Here is a 27381-nt window from a genome sequence, read left to right on the forward strand (position 1 = left end):
GTTTCTCCTTTTATATATTTTTTCCAGGGAAGACCAACTGCATCTTGTGGACTAAATAAGAAGATGCGGTAGGACGGTCTTGTATGACCAATTTGATTTGATTTTGGTAGAAAAATTTTTTTTCACACAAATTCATTAGAACACAATTAGTAGTGTACTTGCAGTAGCATTCCAGCTTGGCCCTGAAGAATGCCAGTGGACTTTCACGATATGGCAGAAACATGTTGGCCCTAATTTTTGATCTTTACCAAGCAAGTTAGACAGTGATTTTGTCACACTGTCACCTCACTAATTTTTAACCTGACGTTCAGGCAAACGCCATTAAAGTTTATTTGTTTGCTTGTTCAGCCATTTTATACACATCACTTTATTTTTTGCACTGCACATATCAGTCACACCATCCACATGAACAACATCGGTGACTAGACCATGGCTGAGTGATGCAATGCCAAAATACGTCTGGGCACTTGCACACAAACCAAGGTCTAGGAGTCCTACATGATGAGGCTCCGCCATTTGGGTGGTCTGATAGGACTTTAACAGCTTTTGTTGATAGTTAGTTTAATCACTCTCTCTGTGCAATTCTTCCAGTGCTAGCGTATCTTTCTCTGAACTTTCCGACTTACAGGTTTCTTGTTGTTTGTACATTCACACTGGGGGTATTTACCTGGTTTGCCGTCTCCCAAACAAACTTGCACTCCGACAGGATCTTCTTTTTTGGAGCTGGAGCTGGTAATGGTAGAGCTGTCTGATCCCGCTTCGGGTAGCCTTATGACAGGACCCCAGCTGGACCCAAAATATGAGCCGACACTGTTGGTGCTGATACCGTCATTCCCGACGCCATCTGCATCACACCTAACAAATCCTTTGATGCCCTCGGTTCCAGAGATGCCGGCGCCTGGTACAGACCCAGCAGCGCTTCTTAATGCTATGTTTGGAATTTTCACCAGGCCTTTGCAGCCTTTAGATGAACCTCCTGAATCAGGAGCATCTTGCAGCCTCCCTATGTTTATGCCAATGGCGCCATAAGGTGTGGTACCGGTAGCGCTAATGTCAACATTCAAGCCAGAGCACAGCTATGCAGGTTATCTGCACTGCCTCCCTTAACTGCTTATCCTCCTCAAAAGAGATCCACAAGTGAGGCGCAATGGCTTATTGAACAGAAGGATAATAGGAGAAGAATCCATTATCTTTATGGTAGATTATGAGACCGTGGACCTGTAGTCCCAAGATGATGATGGGGTGAAGACCCCTATTAGGATTCCTGGACTGCTCTCCACCAGAGGCCTGGCCCCTTTACCATCACTGTTCATGGGATTCCCTGCTGGTCCCGCTACCCCAGAGGTTCTGCCTCCACATTCCGTGATCAAGGAAGCAGCTGAGGTGTTGAACCCACAATTGCCCGGAGTGGATTAAAAACAAATGTCCTAATGGAGGTCCTACTGTCATCAAACGCAGCATCAGAGCCCTTGCTGCCTTTCAATGAGGCTCTGGTGGAACCTGTTTTAGCAGCCTGGGAGACACCTTCTTCTGCACCAGACTAGTAGCCAGATGCTATCGTCCTGCTCGTGGCAACCTTTCATTTCTTTCTGCTCACCCCTCTCTTGAGAGCCGGGTAATTCAGGCGTTCTATTCCATGGGGCAGACACAAAGCACATTTCCCTCTGTCCCCTTGGACAGTGAATCTAAAAAGCGGGAAGCATGGGGGAAGAAGATATTTTCGGCGTGTGGCACGGCCCTGAAATCTCTAAAAGCAAATTGCCTCTTGGACAATTACGTGCATGCCTTGTGGACATGGCCTAAATGATGGTACCTCATATTCCTGAGGCGATAAAAGGAAATGTTCAGGATATTCTGAATAATAGTTAGATCATATTCCTCAAACAGAAAAAGTTTAATATGCTCACCCCAGCCCAAAAGTGGCTGGCATTGGAAGCTGAAGACCGAATGGGACCATTTGACCTACAGGATGCGTATTTCCATATCCTCACTCTGTGGCCGCATTGGAAGTATGTATGCTTTTTTTGTGGGTTCTACACACTAACAGTTTGCCTTACACCAATTTGGCTTAGCATCAGCATCTTGAGACTTTACTAAGGTGATGCCAGTGGTTGCGGCTCACCTCAGGAGTTCTGCCAGCCCTATTTTCCCTACCTGGACAGGCTAAACAGTTTTTTTGTTGCAGGTGATGGTGTGGCATCTGCAGTCAGAAATATTCATTACTGTTTGACCTGGGCTTTTCATGCAACGATCTCAAATCTCACCTGAGGCCCTTCCTACGACTCCAGTTCATTGAGTCAGTACAGGACAACACCCTTCTGTGTGCCTTTTCTCCATCTCAGGGGACTGCTGACATCCAATAAATGGCTCCCATTCTTTTAACAAGGAGTGGGATTTACAGTCCTGAGGGCCCTGAGAGTCCTAAGTCGGCTAGCTTTTTGCATTTTCCTGGTCAGACACCCACATTGGCACTTGAGGTTCCTGCAGTGAGGCCTCAACAAGCAGTGGCTACAGTACGGGGAGACTCCATTGTGAGCTCCACCAGCATAGCGGCAGAAGTGGCATGGTTGAGGAACAAGGCAAACCTCAGCTGCAGGATGATCTTCACTCCCTCTCTGACTATGGTAGTGACAAATGTCTCTACCTTTAGTGTGGGAAGCTTATCTGAAAGAGACTATTAGTTATAGATTCCTTCCCTGAGAATTTCTCCCAGGTGTCAGACTGGATCCAGGGAATTTTTTCTCAGCAGTACCCCTGTGCATTAGTAGGTGGCATCGGTCGACTCTGCGTTTTTCGGCGGCGGCGTGATTGCCAGAATGACGCTGCGGTATCCACTTAGATGACGCCCCTGCGCGCTGACGTCAGTACTTTCTTTTTCTGTGCCAGCCAGCGCATATCCGGAGAGAGCGGTACCTTTAGTCATTTTTTGAGTAGTGATTTTTTTACTTTTGTCAACATCTTTTTCGAGTCATCGACTCCTGGTGCACATAAGGATGTCCCATTGTCGGACCTTCTGCAAGCCTTGTGACTCTTCTCACAAGTAGATGTCAGTCACGGACCCGCACCTCGTGTGCCTTTGGTGCCTGGATCACAAACACGACCCATAGTCATGCTCTGACCGTCGGGCCATGAACCCGAAGTCTTTGCGGGAGCGGTCCTGAAAGCTTCTGGAGGCCCGGCAGTCAGCTCCGCGTCGTGGGATCGGTCGTGGAGTCACCATCCTTCTTCCTCATCGAAGTCTGCTTAAGACCAAAACTTAAGTTTAACTGAGACAAAATCCTAACTTTATGACTTTCGGTATTCACAAAGGGCATTTAGGAGTAGTTAAGTTAGGATTCCTGACTTTACTACTCTTAAATGCCCTTTGTTAATACCGAAAGTCATAAAGTTAGGATTTTGTCTCAGATAACTTTTGTGAATCGGGCCCTTAGTTCGCAGACCCACCTCCTGGGTTGGTATTGCTGGCTAAGGTAAGGAATCTATAACTAATAGTCTCTTTCAGATAAACAAGTTACTTACCTTCGGTAACGATATATCTGTAAGAGACATATATTAGTTATAGATTCCTTACCACCCCACCCATCCTTCTCATTCTACAAACTGACTTCTAGAGTAAGGGACTCCCTTTTAGGGCCATAGTTTTGTGCACCAGTGGTCAGTGTCTTGCATGGCTCTGTAGTTCTGGAATGGAATGTTGTGTAAAGAACTGACATCAGCATGCAGGGGCAGCGTCTAAGTAGATCCTGCAATGTCATCCTGGCGATCATGAAGATAAACGTGAAGTCGGCCAACGCCACCTACCGACGCGCAGGGGTAGGGCTAAGAAAAAATTCCCCAGATCCAGTCTGACGCCTGGGGGTAATTCTAAGGTAAAGAATCTATAACTAATATATGTCTCTTACAGATATATTGTTACCGAAGATAAGTAACTTCTTCACCTGGAGGATCTGGATATCAGAAGCCTCTGGTCTACCGTAGATCAGATTCTGCACATGAACCTGTTGGAACTGCGGGCGATTGAGCTGGTGCTCAAGGCCTTCCTCACATCCATCCATGGTTGGACCATCCAGATCTTGACCGACAACATAACAGCAAAGTGATACACGAAGAAGTAAGGGGGAGTTGGGTCTCACCTTCTTTCTACAGAGGCATTGAGAGTGTGGTCTTGGACACACTGCCAAAGGATCTGGTTAACTGTATTCACCTAGGAGGGTCTCTGAATGTCAGAGCTGACAGCCTGAGTCAGCGTTATCTTACCATTCACGAGTGGTGGCTGTTGCTGGAAGTAGTCCAGGGCATCTTTGTCCAATGAAGCACTACTATTTGCACCATTGGACAATGCTCAATGCTAGTGGTTCTGTGCCCCTTAATATCTGTTGAGGGCAGCTTTGGGGACTCATTTCAGTTTAAATGAAATTTGTCACTGCGCTGGGGTTTTAACTATACCCTTGATTTGTTGAGTTCTGAGGAAGCTACACCGAGAACGGGCACAAGTCATTGTTATTGCCCCGGATTGGCCAAAGACTGTGTGGTATGCAAACTTCCTGCTCTTCTCCACATGTTCCCCGCTCAAGCTGCCATACAGACTGTACCTCCTCTTTCAGTCAGTGGGGATGGTACGGCACCCAATTCCGAGAACTCCACCTACATGCCTGGAGATTGAGATAGGACTTGTGAGTGCCTTTCACCTGCCATCAGAGGTGGTCAACATCATTTTTTAAGCATGTCACTTCTCTACGAATTTGGCTTACTCTGGCAGATGGAGTAACCTTGTTGCATGGTGCACAGACAGCAATGTAGACCCTTTGCAGGACAAATTATCCCAGGTTCTATACTTTGCACTTTCCATGGCACAGAAGGGTTGGGCAGTTGGTACTCTTAAGGGGTATTTAGCAGCATTGTCCGCGTGCCTTCTTCTACCAGACTTGCTGTCCCTATTCAAATTCCTCATTGTGATGCATTTTCTGAAGGGGTTAACAAATTTATATCTCCCCAACTCTCTGCGTTAATTTAGGGTTAACTTTTCTGATGTGGACTCTGTTTGAAAATTAAGAATGTTGACCTTGAAAACTATTTTTCTAGTGGCGATTACTTCTTTTACAGCCTTTTACCCTGACAAGTTGGTGTTAAGAACCAAGACTGCTTTCCTTCCTAAAGTGCCGACTACATTCCAGCTGAGTCAGTCCATCACTCTTCCAAACGTCTATCCCCCACCCCATCCCACAAAGTAGGAGGAGTGGTTGTATAGATTGGATCCTAGACAGGCAGTCACCTACAACCTGATCTCACCAAGAACACACACTGGATGACCAGCTCTTCATAGGGAACTGTGGTGCCAAGAAAGGCAAATCGGTGCAGCAGAGGACTCTTTCAAGGTAGATCATCCTCTGCATTAAGATTTGCTATCCAATGGCTAAGAATGAACCTCCAGAAGGAATCGGGGCCCATTTTACCAGGCTCAAAGCCACTGCTTCTGCCCTTGCAGAGGTATGCAAGGCAACCACTTGGGAATCTCTGCACACATTCGCCAAGCCTTACTGCTGGATTCAGAAGTACATAGAGATGGTAATTTTCCCAGATCCGTCTTGCAAGATTTCCTGCTAAAACCATCCATCAACCCTCCTCCTAGGTGACCATGGCTAAGGAATCTAGTCTACAGGTGAGGAATCTGAAGGCACAATTATTCATCAGGAGAAAAGTTTACTTACTTGCGGTAATGATCTTTCTGGATAAGCAATCTACCTGTGGATTCCTCACCAACCCACCTACCTCCCCATTTGGTGGATAGTTCCGAGGAAAGTTGATAAGATCCCAATTATGCAAATATTTTGTAACTGCCCTACTCTATTAATGTCAATCCATACTTTTGTCTTGCAATCCGGTAACAAAATGGATGGATACTGACGCGGGTGCACAGGGGTAAGCAGTATATGGCTTCAGTGACGTCATCCAATGCCACTTCCAGCTATGATGTGAAGCTGCAACGTGAGGGCAGTGAGGTTTCTGGATCCAGTTTGGCACCTGGGATTATTCTACAGGTGAGGAATCTGCAGGTAGATAGTGTATCCACCAGAAAGATTGTTACCACAGGGAAGTAACGTTTTCTTCTCCACTTAGACATCCTGTAAAAGCTCACATAAGCACTCACTTGTCAGTGAGATGGGTCAATCAAATTCAGTCATTAGCTATGATTATTTGCAGATTTCACAAACAATGTTTCTAGCTCAAATGGAAGAAAATAATACAGCCAGAAAATATGTCAAGTAATTGGCAATTTTTGCTGCATATTTCCAATAATCTTGCCATATCCTTTGTTTCTCCATTCTACTTGATCCTAGAGGCAATGACAATGATAAAGCTCTGCAGAGTGGTTTAGGGGTTTTCAGACTGTTGATGAAATTTGATATTTGATATTTTTGATATTTATGTGTACTTATAAAGCGCTGACGTTCGCTCCCAAGGGAGCATCATGGCGCTAAGCAAGCTGCGGAGGATAACTGAAAAGTGGGATGTGATGAGAGATAATAACTAGATGATAGCTAGATGGCAGCCTCATTTCACGCGGAACAATGACATGTTTTCCACATTTTATGGATGATTCCTGTGAAATATGTTTTTTATTCCACTATTCCGCATTTTGTAGATATATATCTTTGTATATAATCCTATGCTTAAAGGCATTGTTGCAGAAATGGCGAAAGGCTTGGTCACTTTCTAGCTTGGTGTAGGAAATTGGGTTTTGGATTGAGTGAGGTGAAGATCCTTCTCAAGCAGAAACCACAATCCTAGTCAGGTTGAAGCACAAAAGTCACTAAATCAGCCTGCGATCAACTCTTTTACTTTGGCACAGCAGCAGTCAGGCTTAACTTCGAGGAATTGTGTCAAGTATTTATGCAGCACACAGCAGTAAAGTGAAAACACAATTCAAGAAAATGCCATACCCATTTAGAAAAATAGACCATTTTAATACATAAAATGATACCAAAAAGACAAGAATCCAATCAGTAAAACCGGAAAAATGCAGAAATGCTAATTCAAAGTTTTAAGGAAGCATAACACCTAAAAGCACAAAGCGTTACTCACGGTCCTCTAGTTGTGCTAAACCAGAAGAAAGTCACAAGTTCAGGTCAACCGCTATGGAATGTGGACCAGATAAAGGAACCAGGTTAGTCCTGCTGAAAAAGTTACCTTCTCAAAGTCTGGCACAAAGAGTTCAGTTTGCGGTGGAGGAAGCTTAGAGGAGAGAGTTGTGGTTGGTCTTCGCTGTAGCACAAAGAGCAGGCCTGTTATTGCAGACGGTCATCGATGTAGCACAAAGATCTGGTCGAACGTTGTGCACGGTCATTGCTCGACTTTCGCGTTGTTGGTCACCGCCGGTTGTGGCTGCTGTAGTGTGACGTGCAGATCTTGCATTGTTTTTCTTAACCATGCGTTTCACCTAAGTACATAACATTATATCAGTACATTGAGCGGTATCTATTAAACGTTTTTAAACATAAATTTAGAAACATTCCTGCCCCCCTCCCCAAATGACAACATCTTTAATGAACTAAGAGGCAAGTAGTCAGTTGTCATGTGCACCTTATATGTGGCCTATGTTCTTATACACAAAACAACATTATATGCAATTAAATCAAACACAAGAGGTTGTTGTACAGCTCAAATTATATACTCACATATTTGACGGTTCTGTCATATATGATCACAAAGAAAAAGGAGGTTCGGTGAAATAAAATATTTGACTAGGTTCCCACAATTTGTCCAGCTGGAAGCCAGGATTGATCCTAGGTTGTCTGGCTTTACATTATGGAATTCAGCCATTAGGTCGCCATCTGTTTTTTCTTTTTAACATTAAAGGTTTTTGCTTTGTTTTTAATTTGTGGGGCATGAGGGCAGAGTGTGGATGGTGGGCAGAAACCAAATGAAAGCTCTGCTCTTTTTGCGATCAAGGTGTAAGAGGACCTTGAGCTGAGCCAGAGCCATGACTCTAGAATGGGCCTGGCTCGCTCCTTCTGTGACTCGCCCACCTTTACTATTGACTTTGCAGCAAATCCCCTAAAACATTCAAGTACCTGTTAATTGAGTATAATGCAATTATAATGCTATTAACATATTATTGACTGACTGTAAATACATTTCTGAAAGTTATTAGGACTATTCTCCAGCATTTGATTGTTCAAAAAATCACAAGATTGAATTACTCCCTGACATCAAACTGTGAATCTCTGGTTGTCAATGCTTACTTAGCAATGTACATAAACAGTCATTTAACATTGGAATAGCCATATGCTACTTGTAGTCTAGCCACCTCCATAAGCGAACCAATCCCTCAGTCAGTGAGGGGAAGAGACAAGTCAACTCCCACAGAGGCTCAACTACATCTACCACTTATCAAGTGTGAGTAAATCCTCTGGACATCTGTTCATAAAGTCTACATGTTATGACTCTTTTCAACCTGGTTTTATTCTTCTATAAAGATTTTGTTGCTGGAAAAAATTGCATGGATCTTGACATGCTTCCTGCATAGCTGATCAACCAGATAAAGACTGATTTGTTTATATCTGTGGTAGCTCAGCACCATTCCATGCATCTATCCACCACCTCCAGAGAAAGAGGAGTTTAAGTGGGATAGATTAAGAAAAGAGTCCACGCCCTTGCAGCCAATTCTGCCATTCTCACCCCACATGGTCAGCAACTTTGGCAGGCCAGTGAAGGACAGACTGCAGATAAAATCTACCTTGAAAGATGGTAAACTGACTTCCTCTATGCTGATTGATGCCTCAAATGACTCTGAGGGCCAAAGAGCACCACCTTTAGACTTGAGGCAAGCAAAGATAGTGAACATGGCTTTTGATGGGAACAACAACCTTGACAAACAGATGAGATGCAAACATAGCAGACACAGCTATAAATGTGGACTCTCTGCCACATGGTCACAGTTATTCTCCTTCAGGTGATCTCCATTGATAATCATAAGCACTGAATAGTACTACCCACATGCAAGATCCCAGAGCACTTCTATCAAAATATATTTTTCTCTATTTTTTTTCCGCCTTACTTTAGGAATTCCATATCTTCTTATTTGACATTAAACAATGTAGTAGGCTATTAATTGCTGGATTGACCAATTCCAGTAATTTACTTTAAAACCTGAAAATATATTTTAAAAAAATATAAGTCACAACAAAAACTAGGTGACTTTGAAAACCTCATTTACAAACCTTTTTTAAACATTTATTAAAGAAACGAAGGAAAGTTAAAACAGGGCTATATAACCATATCGGCTGCAGATATGTTAGGTTGAAAAAATTACATTTTGCCTTTAACCCCTTGACTGCGGCGCAAATTCCGCCACGGTGCAGGCTAAATAATAAGTGGGCGGGGTACAGACGGCCCCCGGCCGTCCTCCGCACACGCCCACTGAGACATTGGACGGCCGGGGGCTGTCCGACGCATGCAAGGGGTTAAGGGCTCCAAGCCCTTCAGTATCCAATCATTCCCTGTAGGTGATAGTTAACTTTTTAAGTTCCTTGTTACAGGATCTTGGAGCAATGAGCGCGCCTTAATGTTTTTTTTCCCCTTTATAAATCTTTACTAAAGCAGCTGTACCTGATGTCTTTTGACTTCCACAGTGTTTGTCATTTGTGACTCAAAAAAGTATTTTCTTCACATTGCCATCTCTTTCAAAAGATTGTTTAAAAGACTAAAGGAAAAAGACTAAAACAGATCTTCCTGATCTGCCTATATTTTGCATTCCAGATACCCACATTTCTGTCAAATGCAACCACTGCAGACCTTTTTCCAGTCGCATCCTCATGGACAGGGTTTAGAAAACGAAGACGCCTCTGGTGGCCATTCAGGACTTCCACAACAAGATACTGAACTGACCTGTTCACAGTCATCAGATGGGTCGACGTCGAAGCCATGACATTCAAAGTCGAGAGTCCATGATGTTGAGGCATTCGTTGATGTCAAGGCACACTGAATCTTCTTTTTCTCATTGAGTAGTTTGCTGAGTGGCTCAGGAAGATAAGGACGAGAAGATTACCCCCATCCTCAGTCTCAGAGTACCCAAGGGCTTATTCTCCATCCAGGCCATCATCTCCACTGGTCATGCTGGATTCTACATCCATGCAACCTCAGCCTTCTTCTCAGTCTTCAACACCACTTCTTCCTCCTCTACCTCATGTTCAACATCCGCACCCTACCTATGGATCCATCTAGATTTCGGCCACCAGTGCCCTCATGGACTCTGCCTCATGGTAGACCATGTTTGGCTCCAAGAAGTTCTGACACTTTCACTATGTTCCAGATCGTTTTTCAGATCAAGAAGAAGATTGAAGTCACAGCATCACGTTTGTCATTCCAGACATACATCCTCTTACAGACATTCTTATAGACCGAGATATCATTCAAGAGTATTCTGACCTTCCTGAGGGTTTTAAGCACCTTCTGGGTATTGCCCAACTTTGACAAACTCTCCTGCTAGAAACTCTCTGGTTGATGATATCAATACTTTCCTTAAGGTTCTTATCAGAGGGGCAAATGAGTTTTAAAAACTTTCTGCCAGCACTGACAACATCCACTTCGGTGATATTTGAAACTTTTCACTAGAAGTCACCCAACAGACATCTACTTCCACTGGTTCCGGGCCTTATTGAATTAGCTCTGGACTTACTTTTGGCACCAGCCTTATGTAAGGCAACTCTTTTCAGGCTGCAGAAGAAATACAGACCACCTGATCAAGACACACTGTTTTGTCTATGCATCTTCCTCCTGATTTAGTAATGGTTTTGTTCCCACCTCTGCCTCCAGGCAATAAATAGTAAAAAATGTCTTCTAAGTCCCAGCTTTTACTTTTGGGCAGGAGGAGTAGTCTCTGAAACCAGCGAACGGTTCCAGGACGTCAGGAACAGTACTTTAGGATCAAGACTTACTCCAACAGAAGCCACCAACAGGGTCCAGGGTGGACCGATTGAAACTGGTCAGCTGGACTGTTTCAGAAAAGTGGGTTTCTATAAAAAATGTTGTTTTGTTTTGTGAAATCTTTTTTTATTAAACATGCTCATCACATAATACAAGAGTTGACAACATATAGCGGTGCGGAGAATCAGCACAAGATAATGTTATCAGAGGGGTACATTTTCGCTTTACACACTGGGTCTGGCAGTTCTTCAACAATCAGAATAAATGAGTGCACAGTGGAAACACCTTATATTTACTCCCTTTCACATTGACAATGGTATCCAACACTAGCCCTCGGGCAATCATCTAGTTAAATCAATTCCCCAATATATTTGCCAAGGACCCCATATTTTCTCCCACTTCTTGGGGGAACCCCTACTATGATGCACCACTTCCTCCGCCCTCTGGCACCAATTGAGATCTTTTTTCCATTCTGTCACTGACAGTGGGAGCCGCGCCCCCCACCTCTGAGCAATGTTACGTTTTGCTGCCGCCAGTGCCAACCGTATACTGGTGTGCCTTGTCCAGTCCACCTCCCCTGTATCATCAACACTAGCCATTTCGCCTTGATTGGGACTACAACCAAGAGCACCCTGGACATGACCGTGACTATTTTGGTCCAGTATCGGCGTATCAGTGACACAGCCATAGGAAGTGGTAAAAGGAACCTATTTGTCCACACTCTGTTGCAATAAGGGCTTTCCTACTGCTCCCAATTTGTGGAGCAGCTTTGCTGGGATAGTATGTTCTTTGGAGAATCTTGAGTTGTATTAATCTAAACTGCGCTCATATCGCTATGTCCCGGGGCTTTGAAGTGCTTCCACCTACTCCTCGTCCGCTATATCACCCACATCATCTGCCCAAGCCGCTCTCAGAGGGCCCAACGGGTCAGGAGAGTTATTTAATCATTTTTTATAGATCACTGAGACCCCTTTGTGACTTTGTGAGGATTCGGGTCAGCGAACAGGGGGTCCTCCAGGAGAGAGGAGTCAGGCATGCCTGTTCCTTCTTGGATGTGTACCCTCAGAGCGTTTCCCAGTCGGTGATAGTGTAGTGTCTAGGATTCTGCTAAATTAAATTCCTTCTTCAGGGTATCAAAAGAAAGAAATGCTCCAGACCTCCATATATCCCCAAGCAGCTCTAGTCCTTTTTTTGCCCATCATGAGAAACCAGAGAGGTTGGAGACCTCTCTCAGTATATCGCAGTCACAGAGGAGAGTCATGGCTGTCAGTACCTCATGGTCTCCCACATGAATCTCAGCCTCGGTCCAACACTACCACAGTATGGGTGGGAAGGACCTCCTGCCCCCTACGAGTATATAGAATGGTTTTGTAAATATTTCTTGGCATTTCGTCTCTATCTACCCTACAGGCTGGCTCACCAACTTTGAGCACACCCAATCATTATTCACCAACAGTTGCGGGGGCCAATAATACTTCTTGATATCTGGGATTGCCAAGCCACCATCATAGATCCTCCTCTGGAGTTTCCTAAGAGCAATTTGAGGTGCCCACCACCGCCAAAGTAACGTACGGAGCTCCTGGTCTACCTGATTGAAGAAGGTCGGGAAATATTATAGGGAGTATTTTGTAACACATAGAAAAACCTCGGTAGCAACATCATTTTAAATAGGGCCGCCCTTCCCAATAGGGATAGGGGACGGGTACGCCAATGTGTCACGTCCGAAAGAAGGTGCTCAATCTGCGGAGTAACGAATATTCCAGGGTATTAAAAGCCCAATAGTTCAATTGGGGCCTTCTTTTTTTTTTTTTTTTTTTTAAAACCTTTATTGAAAGACACGTAGAAGTACAAGCGCAGGCCTACAACCACAGGGGCCGGCCGCAAAAGCAGGAGAGTCAAAAGAAAAAGCCAACATCAATGCGTACAATAGAATGAATACAGGATAGACGTGAAATAAAGACGTTAAACAGTCAGCGCCAGGATAAGAAAGGTTTCATTTTACATTTTATAGAGGAGGCAGCAACCATATCTACCGGGCGTCACGCAACATATACAGAAAAAGAGGGGGGGGGCGGGAGGGAGACAGCCCCCCCGCAATCAAATAACCCTAATAGGGCGAAGCCCAAAGACATCCCACGCCCAGCAAAGGTTCAAAAATAAAGGACAAATGTCAGCAAACAAATAACGTGGATGCCACATGAACAGCCCTCCCGCCCCGGAAAAGGAGAAAGTGCGGACACGTACGAGACAAAGGAGTGAAAACCAAGGGACATAGCCCACCCCCTGAAAAAAGCAAAAAGGGACCATAGAATAAAACAAACTAAAATAACAAACACCCCCCCCACCCTACATCACTGTAATGGCTACGGCCTACCCCACTAAACAGCGTGCCTGTCGCCCAGAGTCACCCGAAATATAGAAGAAAGAGAAAGGGAATAATAACAAAGAAAGAGAAAGGAGAAGGAGAGAGAAGGAGAGGAAAAAGAGGGACAAGAGAGGAGAGGAGCCAGCGATCGAAACATAGAATACTACCCCACCCGCAACAACGGATCACCAATCGAGGTCGAAAAGGACATTGAGAAAAGTCCACACAAGGATGTAAAACAAGAACTAACCAAAATAATGAGGCCTGGAGATGCCATTTAAAAGGGTCCCACAGGTACTCAGGCACAATCACCCCTGTCCACTTTTATGAAGAGTCGAGCTTCCAGACCCCGCCACGGCCGAAAAGCAGAATGATACAGTGGGTCCATACCAGTCAAGGAAGGCCAGTGGGATCCCCGCAAAACACCGTCCCGGCCAACAAGAAGCAACCAGGAGAACTCGGCAGCAGTCAGAATGCAAAAGTACCTCAACGATCCACGTGGCCAAGCACAATATCTGGGCTGTCCAGCACGAAGCAAAGAAATCAGGATGTAGGAAACACTGCAGCATCGGCACCGGGTCCACTTGATCCCATAGAATCAAACACCCAGCCGGAGATCCCAGCACAGCAGCCGGAGAAGTTTCAACCATTACAATTCGGGAAGACGACACCGCGTCACAAAATGGCGGAGCCGCCATGGCGGCGATCTGCGACTCCAAGTCTCGGCACTTCAAGGACAGGTCGATCCCCAGAGCAGCCAGGGCAGACAAGACAGCACTCCGAGTAGGGGCCGCCCGAATCAAACGAGGGCTGGAGAGAACAAATGCAGCAACTTCCCAGTCTCCAGGAGAAAGACTCTCCGAGGGGCCATCCGCCATCTTAAGCACATCGCCCGCCGCCATCATCGTGGGCGCCTCCAAGTCCACCAGGAGCACCGGCGGCCCCAGGGCACACAACCGATCCGCGGCGGATGGCGCTCGGCGGAGAAAGGAGAGTCACCAGAAGAACGGGCGTGCTCCCACAACACTCGGGGGGAGCCCAGCACCGGACCTCGGGCGGGACAAGCAACAGGAGTGGACTACCCACTTGAGGGGTGCCGGACAGCGCGGCTTCTCTTCTTCGGGCCGGCAGGCAATCGGACATACGGGGTGGCCCACCCGCGGGGGTGGGTCCGCTCCAGGGCTTCCGGCCCGCGGCTCTCAGGCTCCCACCATCGGGTCTCTCCACCGGTTCCGGACCGCCGGTACTCCGAACATCTCCGGGCAAGCACAGCACTCGAGGCCCCGGCGTCAGGGGCGGGAAGGCCAGCAAGGCGACAAGGGCAGAACGCCGAAACAACTGCACGCCAGAGCCCCGGACAAGGATGGTAAGTGAAGGCTCTTTCTTGGTGACCAAATTCGGAACACCCCGAACAGGATGAAATACAGGATAAGTGGCGGGGAGGAAGGGATCACGGAGCAAGGCGGTTATGCGACTGTTCCGATCGCCATCTTGGCTCCTCCCCCAATTGGGGCCTTCTTGAAATTTTTCGTGTCCCTGTAGGAGGTCAGCAACCTGAGCCTTGGAGTCCACTTCTTTGTCCTGGGTACCAGTGCGAGAAGGTACAGCTCCTGAAGTTCTCCTCACAGGTCTCAACAACAGATGCATTCCTTCTTTTTTCTCTCACAAGTACAGTAGTGTTCTGAAGAGGTTGCTAAACGTATGCCTGGCACTAGTCTGTGGGCGTAGGTGCCTCCTAGCCTTCCCTAACCAATAGGGGAAATGCGCCCAGGGGTAACCCTACCCCCTTTTGCAGCAGTTTCTGTGTGCCCTACTGCAAACAATGCCCCTCTCTGCCTGAATCCAACATGGCAGAACCTTTCTTTTCCTGTGCAGACTTTCTGTGTCCACCCTTGCGGTGTGGCCAGGGAAATGAGCAACTCTTCCTCTGTGGTTACTCAAGACCAATTTGGATCTGACAGCAGCTCCTATCCTACTGGGATTAGTGCATGGCTAGCTAGAAGGACAAAAAAGGGGGCAGGCCCAGTTGTTAACTACACCTGCCCATGAATGGGTAGGCCTATTTGAAAATAATTAAGTTTGAGGGCCCTGCCAAGATTGGTCATCCAATCAGAGGAACAAACACTTCCCCACATCCAAGGCCTTTGTCTTAGCTCTGTGCACAAGTTCACACCTCATCAGGGAGCTATCCAGCTCCTGGGTGACAGTTGGAAGCTCATGAGAATAGGCTTCTAGAGGCTTTTGGCAGACAAAACGTGACTTAAGTTCCTTTTCTAAAATATTAATTCACGTATGACTTTACCAATGAATTGGGTTTGTTATAAATATTTTTAAAAGTCTAAGAATTCACTTTTTAGCTGGTTCATAGATGGAGATAACATTATTTATTTTAAATAATTTTTGGGGGCCTTGTCACTGTAAGGACATGTTGTACATTAAACTTTTACATTTCCTACTTTTAAATATCATGCCCACTGCCTTATTTGGCCTTAAGGCTTACTTAGTGGTGACTTATTAGCATTTAAAAGCAGGGTTTGGACTTGTCAAAAGGGGTTATTTTGACAGGTTGAATATGCAGTTTAAGCCTACACAGCTAGGTTTGTGTTGGCAGCCTTCCATTCACGGTGGAGAGGTGTGGTGCAGCGGCCATGGCAGCTGACTTCGGAGCACAGGGTTCACAGTTCGATCCCCGGCTCCGGCAGCAGCTCAGATCAGCACCATGTGACTCTGGGCAATAGCTCACTTCATTTCCATGACGGCCCCCAGCGCCTTGAGACCCGTAAGGGTGAGTAGTTCGCGCTTTACAAAACCGGATTTACATTTACATGTTTAGCACTGTAGTGGTGGCACAATATGTGTTGCAGTCTACTAGTGACATTTAACTTGCAGGCCCTGGGTACACTTTATACTATATACTAGCAGCCCGTCCCGACGTTGTCCGGGAGCAATTAGGCCTCAGGGCCCCCACCCGCCCCAAGGTTGTCCGTGGGTCCCCCGGAGCCTTCCTCCATATATTGCAGTATTATACCTCTATGTTTAATTTGTACGCTTTTGTAACCTGCACACGTAACTTTTTCCTCCTGTAACGCACCGTTTGGCTCACTTTTGTAATGCTCCGTTTGCTTCCTCTTGCTCACAATTGTCATTTTTGCTTCATTTTTCCGCCGCTCACCGCTCCTAACTAAATAAATAAATAACCTACCTCATCCGCCGCTCACCGCTCCTCCCCGCCTGTCCGCCGCTCCTCACCGCCTGTCTGCCGCTCCTCACCGCCTGTCCGCCGCTCCTCCCCGCGCCATGTCCGTCGGTCCTCCTCGCTCTCCTGGATGCCGCTCCTCCCCGCGCTCCTCACGTCAGCACGCACGTCGCGGCCGGCGCTTCTTCCAAGGGACTACTTTTTTTTTCGGTACATTTTTTAAATAACATATATTTATTACGTTTATATAGCCTATGTCCATCTGCACACCCTGACGATTACAACGATGTATCGGGTGTGTGGATTGGCGCTGTGGTTCCCGAGTTTACCCGCCTCAAAGGTTCAAAGTTCTTCCTTTATAATAGTAGTCTAGACTAGGTATTTATAGTTAAGTTAAATATGGATATTTCTGGGGTCAGAGCACATGCACCGCAGCCTAGTTAGCAGAGCCCCAGTGTCCAAAAACAGCCGCAAAACAATGGGTGTGATCATGCAAAAGATGCATTTTCCTACACCACTCACAGAGCATGACAGGCAGGGCTTTGAACCCTTAAATGCACATGGTCTGTTTTCAACCCGATGAAAGCTGCTGTCTATAAGGCTACGTCTCACTGAGTCCCTTCACTTCATTTCCCTTGAAAAAAAAGGTTAGCAAATGAGACTTTTTCAAGATGCTTATTTTTCTAGTGACCTTTCTGCTTTTGAAATAAATTTGCGTTTTTGAAGTTTAAATTGATGATCTTGGCACATATATCCTTTTTTATGGACTGTTCTACTGTGTAATGTCACAACAGAAAATGTGGTCTTCCAGAAGTAAAGCGTAAATGAAATAAGGAAGAATATATTTTGAAAGAAGTGCTTAGAATCCCGTACGTGGCTGGACTATTGGGTGCTTATGTTTTCAGTGGAGGTTCCACTGAAAGAGAACTAGCGTAACAGGTAAGAAAACGTTTCTTTCTTGCTACAGGTACCAACTGAAGTTCAGAAGGAGTCTGAAGTCTCATATTCTGAACTTATGTTCGGTCTTTGGTTAGCACGTAAAGGAGTCCTAACCTTCAGCCACTCATCCTGCAACCTCACCCGGTTCAGATACCTAATTTAAGACCCTTGGTAAGTATCCCATGGTTGGTGCACATTTTGTGAATTATCTGCAAGACTTTATTATCGTTCTTACAGTAGTAGATTGGATAAATGTCATCTCACTGAAGTTTCTATAAACATACGCTTCCTCCACAAGCATAGTTTTGTCTGCAGCATTCCTTACTTTCCCACTCCACGTGCTCTGATGTGTCATCAGATCAGTGAATCACTTGATAAGTACAAAAATAGCTCACCCATGGGGACTTTTGGCAGGTCGGTGGTGAATTTAGAAGCCCCATGTAGAGCTTCTCCATCTGCAACAGAGTGGACCCATGAAAGAGCTAAGCTGAAATCCCCCTAGGCCATCAGCTTACTGTTGAGGATGGGGCAAAAGGCCACGACCTCGGATGACAGCAGAACTCTAAGCATTCCTGACTTTCAACCAGGACCTCTACCTGGCCATCTGCAGCTTCTTGCCATCCCATAGGTAGGTTTCTAATAGGCTGTGCAGCTTCCCTAGGACCCGCGGGGCGGCTGGAGAGAAGCATCACTTTACACAAAGGCTGTGTCTCGAGGGCAGCCTGATAAATAGCTGCTATAAAATGCCCACACAACACAGTGCTAGAAGGGCATGGAAATATATATATATATTTTTTAAACGCCATCAAATACTGTTTGGCCAATGGCCGTGATCACCCACGTACATAAAGATAAGCAGCCGGTGTGTATGCAAAGGTGAAAAACAAGCGACGAAGGGGAATGATTCAAGCATGTAAATGTATTAAAGATCTAAAGCTGGATAACGTACTATTCATGTTAAATTGTGTCAAATAATAGGTATTGATTACATTGTCTCTATTTGCCATAAAACAGTGTTTGTCTGCCTTACCCGTCTTTGTTTCCCTTTCAGTGCCGAAGGAAGTCACGTTTCAGGACAAAGCAACGGTCGAGACCCCCAGGCCCTTGCAAAGGCTGTACAAATTCACCAGGATACCTTACGCACAATGTACTTTGCGTGACAGCAAATGACAGAGCAAAGAAATTAGACCATGAAAGCATACTCTCGGAAAGGAAGAGCTGTATGAAAAAAGACTTCAGCCACATGCAGTGTGTGTTTTGGTAGTGTCAGATGATGGAGCCTTGCAAGCATGCAGTACTGGCCACTGTGCTGGGAGGAAAGGGGCTTTTCCTTCAGCTGACCTGAGTGGAATGTTTACTTCACTGAGGAACAGAGCACTATTATGCAATATAAAACCAGCCAACTGCGTTTTGTGCGGTCTATCGGTGACCGTGGTCATTTTCTTTTGCTTTTTGTTTTCCTTGTAGTCTAACCCTTTATGCCTTTACCTCAATTTGCTTGGGCAGCGCAACACTCTTTCCAACAATGACTACGTAAAATAATCACAAATGAAAGATGAACTATATGATGCAAATCTACAGGCTCAATCTAAAGGATTGTGGCGTAAGTGTGCATAGAAATGAAGTGAGGGTGCCTTTTTTATTTACCTACTTTGCACAGCGGCAGGTGTCTACTCTCCTGTTCCCTGTAGTAATGGTGACATTTAACGAGAAGTACGTGTGGCATTTTTGGCTGTAGAGTATTGCCTAGCTGTACCCGCCTCCCCATGTGTTTGTGCCTGTCTGCTGATTTTTATTATGTTTTTGCTCACTTCCTTTAGCCTGTCAAACTGAAAGAAGTGTAGCCCGCTGCTGCCTTGATATCTTCATAGTCCCGAGTTCCTAACTCAATTAGTTGCCTCGCCAGAGTTGGTCATTTGTAGCTGATAAACTGCTGCATTCAGACTGCCCTCTGCTCACCTCTGTGTTTACCAAGCTGCTGCTCAACCTATCAGAGTTTTTTGTACTGCGTTTACAGCCCGCACAAATACTGGGCTCTTGGCCAGCTCTGATAGTATTTTGTACTGACGTCTGAAAAACACTGGGGTGACCCAAAAATATTTTGCCAGCGACAAATGTTTCTAAACACACTCGAGTTGCGGTCTCCTGTATAATACAAAAAAACCTATGTGTTTAAACAACTGTTTTTGTATAGTTGTCTGTTTGGCACTTACACCGTAATGTGATACGCTATCTATGTTGTGCGTTTTTGACGTTCAGTTTCCCTTTTTTATATTTATTAGATTAATAATAATGCTTTAATTTAAATATTGCAAGACACATTATCGGAAACATTATTTTTTTTAAAGAAATATCAGTGTTTCTTTATCTTTTTTAACTGACATTGGCTATCTGTTAGTGCAATAAGCCGTTTTTACAGTGAAATTGTGTCCGTTTAGCTGTGCTGGAGAAGTTGTTGTACCACTAATTTGTGGGAGAAAGGACACCTCCGTAACTTTTAAATGATAATGTAAGAAAAATATAAAGGAAAAAAAACTAAAGCCTTAATGTAGAAGGAATGTTTTTCAGGCAAATGGTTTGTTTGAAATTATGTAATAATGTAACAGCCTTTTTGAAATCAAAACCCCGCCCACTATCATGTGTTTTTGATCTGTCACCCTCCCATTAACCTGAATATATTGGGAGATCCATTGGAGATTTGGAGATCCGTTTTCACAAGTCTAACGATTGGGGTCAAGCTGATTCCAGGGTATCCACAAGCCTTCATTTTGAGATCCATTTTCCCAAGTTTCTAACGATTGAGCTCAGGCCGATTTCAGGATATCCACTTTTAATTAGTCGTAACTCCGAAATCTCATGCAGTTGCTGCTTTCTGGAACTAGAGTTCAACACTCTAAGCAGGATAATTTTAAGTCTGAAGAAATGTGCATTTATGATGACGTCCTTATTTTTTTGTGAAAATCCACGCACATGCTCTCCCGGAAGAGTCATTTGGCTACATTGAACACACTGTGTTCAATGACAAAAGTATGAATTTGCTTAAGTATATTCTCAAGAACATTGAACACACACATTGTTCCTCCACTTTCTTGTCCACCTCCCGCGAGCTCGAAAATACACACCTTTTACATCCTATTATGTGATGAAGTAGTTTTGTGATATTACTACCATAGCCAATTGGTTTGTAAATTTCACCGGAACTCTCAGATTGATTTATTAGACCATAATATCCAGCTTATATATTACCCATTTCATGTTACATATTTCTGTGTAGGTGGCTTTTGATTGCAACTTCATAATTTAAGAAAATGGCAATGTAGCCCATAATTGATAGACATGATGTAAGTTTGTATGAATAACAGTATTTGAAACCAGTGGAGGTTTGTGAAATATCAAACATACATTGAACACACAAGAACAAAAATATTTTTCAGTCTTTAACCGGCGCTCTAACATTGTTCTGGTGGATAGCTATCTTGTTAGGCACTCTTGTTTAATTTCTTAGAGTACCTAATCCGATTAAAGCACTAAGTTCCCAGCAATCACATACTGTGTTAGATGTTAAGAAAATTCTATGCTGGTACTCATAAAACTGAGCATATCTCAAAATGTAAAACAAACTACTCATTGGCTGCCATCCCATTCATACTGTTTTAGCAAACAACTAGGCAGTTTATTACAAAGTGGAGTATTTTATGCATTACTCCATTTTCTGAAAGCTAATGAACCTCTTCCACGTTAGCCTAGGAACAGTTTTCTTTATTCAGACTCCAGAGCTGGCACCCATGTGGGCCGGTTCTGAATGTGCAACCCCTTATTTTCCATTCATCCTTTCAACCTTCTACCATTCCCAATTCCGCTAGTTTCCATATTACCTTCTTCAGGTGCTGCTTGACTGCCAGTGAAGATTTCATGATAGAGAAGGACCCTACTATTAATTGTAGTTTGCCATCATGTGATTTTTCAAGGCATGAACAGCCCATCTTCCTCCACTGATGGCTGCATTTGGAGGGAACAGGCAGGACTTAGTGCTCTGTGAACTAGAGCATCTACTGCAGTTATCTGTATTTGATCCATTGGTTAAAAGTTTGATTTCCAACATGCCTACCTATGGTCAATAAAATGAGTGCTATTGAGTCTGGATGAAAATAATTATTTTATTCAACCCAAAGAATCCCACGGATGAAAACCACCTTTATGAATTCACATTATCTTATAGTAACAGCTTAAGAGTGAAGATCCTACGGCTCTGTCAAAAGGACCTTAAATTCTGGCTACCTGTGCTAGGCATTGTCGAGCGGTAAAGCTACTGGACGAGTTCCTTTTCACTCTTCCTCTTCAAGTTTTTTTGCCTGTTTCCTAGCTGTTAACATTCTCTTGCGTTTATATAATATCTGCTTTGAAAAGGGAACAAAAAGCCCAAAAAAAGAGCTTTAACTCTAGTATAGCAAATAATGCCGACTGGGTTAATAGTGAAAGAAACAATTGCATTTCTTTAGTTTATGTTGAGTGCAGCTAGGCACATATGTGAACTTATATAAATATTTGTAGGAGACAAATTCACCTTTTAAAAGTGCTCTTGGGGTCACACTTGAATGTAAATGTTAAGTGTCTGGAAGATTCACATCATGGAAACTAGGATTACAAATATATTTTCTATACTTGTAATCTTATTTTTCCATTTCGCAATCTATAAATATAATAAGAAATTGGTTTGAATGGACTATATTCACTCTTCCCATCGAAATAAGCTGCCTAACTGATACTATTGTAGAATCTGCAGGAGTGAATCATTCAAATTCAGAGATCAAGGTCTTCATGATTAAAATGTGTTCTGGGATCCTGCATGTAGGCAGAGAGTTATCCAATGTCAATGGATTCAGTGAAGAAGTCAATGATCTGAAAGAAACAGGTTAGTATTAGATTCCTTACCTTAGAATATCCCCAGGCGTCAGTCTGGATCCGGAAACTTTTGCGTAGCAGTACCCCTGCGCGTCGGTAGGCGTCGTCTGCAGGCGTCCCCTGCGGCTCCGCGTCGTCGGCGTCGTGCGCCGTGATGACGTCGCTGGAGTATATAGACGCCGCCTCCGCGCGCTGACGTCAGTTCTTCTTTTTTCCGCGCCAGTTAGCGCAGATCCGAAGAGCAGTACTCCGGTCTTTTGACCAAGTTTTTTGTGAATAAATCTTCTACGGTGCCGGTAGGATGCCCGGTTTCAAGAGTTGCGACAATTGCGACCGCATGATGTCGGTCACCGACCACCATCGACTCTGCCTCCGGTGTCTGGGCGCGGACCACGACGTGGAGTCCTGCGTCGACTGTCGGGCCTTGACTGGTAAAGCTAGGCGGGAGCGGTCCCGCAAGCTTCTCGAGCTCCGAGTGTCGGCCCCGCGTCGAGAGCGGTCCCGGTCCGGTCGGAGGTCGAGGGAGCGGTCGAGGGAACGATCGCGGAGCCGCCATGAGCGCTCCGGGAGTCGCCACCATTCCTCCGGGTCGTCAGGTAAGCGTAAGAAGTCGGGGCGTCGTCATCGCACCCCCGACTCCCCCCGACGCCCGCGTGATGCGGCCGGGGGTTGGGTGGCCCCACCCCCGCGGCCCCGCGTGGGTCGCCGACGCCGTCTGCCCCATACCCGTCGGTCCCTGGGGAAGGCGCGTCGCGCGAGGAGATTGAGGCATTCCTCATGGCTATGAGGGCGAGGTCTCCTCCGGCGGGGCCTACGGCGCCTGCGGGCCCGTCGATCCCGTCTGGGGGCCCGAGCGGTTCGGGTGCTCCTGCCTCGACGCCGCCGGTGGCTCCGGCCCCGGCGCCGCTGGGCCCCTCAGGTTAGTCGCCGGCTGGTCTACCGGCCTCTCCGGCGTCGGTTCCTTTGGGCCAGCCCGTGGTACCGCCTCCGCGCGGCGCAGTGACTCCGCCGTCGGTTCCGGCCGGCGTCGGGTCCCCGGCGCCGCGAGGCGCCACCCCCATCCCCCCTCTGACTCCTGACACGGAGTCGGACCGGCGTCGTCCGACGCCGGATCCGGCGCCGATGGGGCCCATTGACCCCGACGTCTATATCGTCGACCCCGAATACGGCGATGAGGACGAGTATGGAGAGGGTTGGGAGGGGTCTGAGGACCCTTTATCCCGTGCCTGCCAGTATGATGTGGACTGGGTAGGTGACCTGGGTGATGCCAGTGGTCTGGACGAGTCGCCCAACCCTGGATTTGTCTCCCCGACCCCTGTGGCGTCTGAGGCGGGAGCTGCCTATTCGGTGGTCCTGCTGAGGGCTGCCAAGACCTTGGGCCTTGAGCTCCCCGTCGCTAAGGTCAAGCCAAACATTCTGACGGAAGTGTTTAAACCGCAGTCATGCCCTCAGGAGCCTCTGCTGCCATTTAATGAGGCTTTGACGGATGTCCTTTTGGGCACCTGGTCTAGGCCCGCTTCCGGTGCACCGGTTGACCGGAACGTTGCCAGGCGTCACCGTCCGTGCTCGGACGACCCTGCCTTCCTCTCCACCCATCCCTCCCCGGAGAGTCTGGTGATCCAGGCCTCCACTTCGCAGTCCGCATTTCCATCGGCCCCGCCCGATCGGGAGTCAAAGCGGTATGACCAATTTGGGAAAAAGGTCTTTTCCTCTTTGAGCGCTGGACTGCGGTCTTGTAATACCGCATGCCTCTTGGGCCGCTACACCCACTCCCTGTGGGATACGGTCGCGGAGTGTTTGCCGCAGTGCCCGCAGGATGTGCGGGACAAACTCAACCAGGCTTTGGTTGAGGGCCGGGATGCGGCGAGGTACTCGATCCGGTGTGGTCTTGACACGACCGACTCGCTGGGACGGGCTATGTCCACGACTGTGGCGATTCGGCGCCATGCTTGGCTGAGATCTGCCAACTTCTCACCGGACGTACAGAATGCCCTCATGGACATGCCATTTGATGGCAGTCGCCTGTTTGGTGACAAGGCGGACCACGCGCTGGAGCGCTTCAAGGACTCCAGGGTCACGGCCAAGTCCTTGGGTCTTTCGACCCAGCGCCAGCAGACGGGTTCGTTTCGCCCCTTTCGTGGCCAAGGAAGGGGCGGTCCCACACGTGCTGCCAGCCACGCGCCGCAGAACGCTCCCCAGCGCGGTGGCGGCCGTGGTTTCCGCCGTGGTGGCGGTAGAGGGCAGCGGCGAGGTCAGTCCACACCTCCCCCCGCTGCTGCATCCAAGCCTTCCTAGTCCGAGCTTTCGGGCTCACGTGACGCCAGTGGGTGGCAGGGTTCGCCATCACCACTCCCGCTGGCGCGCGATTACATCGGACAGGTGGGTGCTGCAGCTCGTCCGAAGGGGCTACTCCCTCCCCTTCGAGTCCACTCCTCCAGCCATGCCACCGCAGAACCACCGTGTGTCGGGGGACCACTTGGCCCTTCTGCAGGAGGAAGTTACGGCCCTCTTGGCCAAGGGGGCCATCGAGCGCGTTCCTGGGCCAGAAGTAGGGTGTGGTTGCTACTCCCACTACTTTCTGGTGCCCAAGAAGGACAAAGGAGGCCTGCGTCCTATCTTGGACCTACGGAACGTCAACGGCTTCCTCCGGAAGGAGAAGTTCAAGATGTTGACTTTGGCTCAGGTCTTGGCTGCTCTAGACCCACAAGACTGGATGGTAGCGTTGGACTTGCAGGATGCGTATTTTCACATCCCCGTCCTGTCGGCCCACCGGCGTTACCTGCGGTTCACGGTAGGCCAGGAGCACTTTCAGTTTATCGTGCTCCCATTCGGCCTTACCAGCGCCCCACGGGTGTTCACGAAAGTGATGGCGGTGGTCGCAGCTCATCTGCGCCGGTTAGGGGTTTCAGTCTTCCCCTACCTCGACGACTGGTTGTTGAAGGCGGGCTCGCCCCAAACAGTCGTCCGCCACCTTCAGATGACGGCAGACCTCCTGCACGAGCTGGGGTTTTCCATCAATGTGCCGAAATCACACCTGTGTCCCTCTCAAAAGCTCCTTTTCATCGGAGCGGTTCTCGACTCGGCGCAGTTTCGGGTTTATCCTCCGGAACGGCGGGTCCGGGATATTCAGGCTCTGATTCCCATCTTTCAGCCGTTATCCCGGGTTTCGGTCAGGTTGACGCTGCGGCTTCTGGGGCTGATGGCCTCCTGCATCCTACTGGTGCATCACGCCAGGTGGCGGATGCGGGCTCTGCAGTGGGACCTGAAGTTTCAGTGGGCCCAGCATCAGGGCAACCTATCCGACCATGTCCTGATCTCGGAGGGCACTGCGAGACAGTTGCAGTGGTGGCTTACGGACCGCGATTGGGTCAGAGGCAGATCCCTCTCCCTTCCCCAACCGGAGCACGTGGTTGTGACGGACGCGTCCCTCCAGGGCTGGGGTGGCCACTTGGGAGAGGCGGAGATCAGAGGCATCTGGTCTCCGGCGGAATCCCGGCTCCATATCAACCTGTTGGAGCTGCGGGCGATTCGCCTAGCACTGAAGGCATTCCTCCCCTTTGTCAACGGGAGTGTAGTGCAGGTGTTCACGGACAACACCACCGCCATGTGGTACTGCAACAAACAGGGCGGTGTGGGGTCGTGGACCCTTTGCCAGGAGGCTCTGCGTCTCTGGCAATGGCTGGAACGTCAGGGCGTGACTCTGACGGTTCAACACCTGGCAGGTTCTCTGAACGCCAGGGCGGACGAACTCAGCCGTCGGTGCTCGGTGGATCACGAATGGCGTCTGAACTCGGACGTGGCGAGAGGCCTCTTTCAGCAATGGGTAGAGCCTTGGTTAGATCTATTCGCCACAGAAGAGAACGCGCAATGTCATCAGTTCTGCGCGTTGGAGTTTCCAAGACGGCACTCGCTCGGCGACGCCTTTCGGCGCGAGTGGAGTTGCGGTCTGTTGTACGCCTTTCCGCCTATACCACTTCTGCCCAGAGTGCTGAAGAAGATCAGGCGCGACCGGGCCCAAGTTATCCTTGTGGCTCCGGACTGGGCTCGAAGATACTGGTATCCCGAGCTACTCAGCATGACAGTCGGTCCCTCGATCCGCCTGCCCCTTCAGGAGGACCTTCTGTCGCAGCAGCAGGGGACGGTCCTCCACCCGAACCTGTCCAGTCTCCACCTCCATGCTTGGAGATTGAGCGGCGACAGTTGAGGCCATTTGACTTGCCTCCTGAAGTCTGTGATGTAATTCTGGCAGCCAGGCGTCCCTCCACAAAGTCGGTATACGCCTGCCGGTGGAACAGATTTGTGGCATGGTGCACAGCAAAGGCTGTGGATCCCCTTTCTGCCCCTCTGTCTGAGGTTCTCCTCTTCCTTCTTTCCCTTGCCCAGCAGGGCTCTGCTCTGGGCACTATCAAGGGCTATCTTTCTGCCCTTTCCGCCTTCTTGAGGCTACCTGATCAGCCATCTTTATTCAAGTCCCCTATTGTGTTAAGATTCTTGAAGGGCATCACGCACATGTATCCTCCAACTCCGTTCGTGATGCCTCAGTGGGATTTGAACCTGGTTCTGACTTTCCTGATGTGCGCTCCCTTTGAGCCCCTTCATTCCTGTCCTCTCCGTCTTCTCACTTTAAAGACGGCCTTCCTGGTGGCCATCACCTCTGCCAGGAGAGTGAGTGAGCTCCAGGCTCTTTCTGTTCAACCTCCTTTCTTGTCTGTTCATCCTGACAAGGTGGTTCTTCGGACTAGACCTTCTTTCCTGCCCAAGGTAGTCTCTGCTTTTCACATTGGGCAGTCCATCACCTTGCCCTCCTTCTTCCCGCCTCCGCATCCTTCGAAGGATGAAGAGCGGCTCCATCGTCTGGACCCAAAACGTGCGCTTTCATTTTACATGGATCGCACACGCCAGTTCCGTGTGGATGACCAACTGTTTGTTGGCTACGTGGGTGAGAAGAAGGGAAGGGCGGTACAGAAGCGGACCATCTCTCGGTGGGTCGTCCTGTGCATCAAAGCATGCTACTCTTTGGCTCGGAAGGAGCCTCCTGTTGGGCTGAGGGCCC

The 27381-nt window shown here is 47.6% G+C and overlaps 1 protein-coding gene across 1 annotated transcript in view; it reads left to right on the plus strand.

The window, feature by feature from the left end:
* Positions 1–20965, plus strand: part of LOC144823032 (protein argonaute-3) — a 1185091-nt gene extending 1164126 nt beyond the window's left edge. The window contains exon 19 of the mRNA XM_078681169.1: positions 18478–20965. Coding sequence (XP_078537295.1) covers positions 18478–18586 — 109 coding nt within the window. The 3' untranslated portion in view covers positions 18587–20965. The remainder of the gene's footprint in view (positions 1–18477) is intronic.
* The last annotated feature ends 6416 nt before the right edge of the window (positions 20966–27381 follow it).

This window comes from Lissotriton helveticus, chromosome 3_1, assembly GCF_964261635.1.
Source record: "Lissotriton helveticus chromosome 3_1, aLisHel1.1, whole genome shotgun sequence".
NCBI lineage: Eukaryota > Metazoa > Chordata > Amphibia > Caudata > Salamandridae > Lissotriton > Lissotriton helveticus.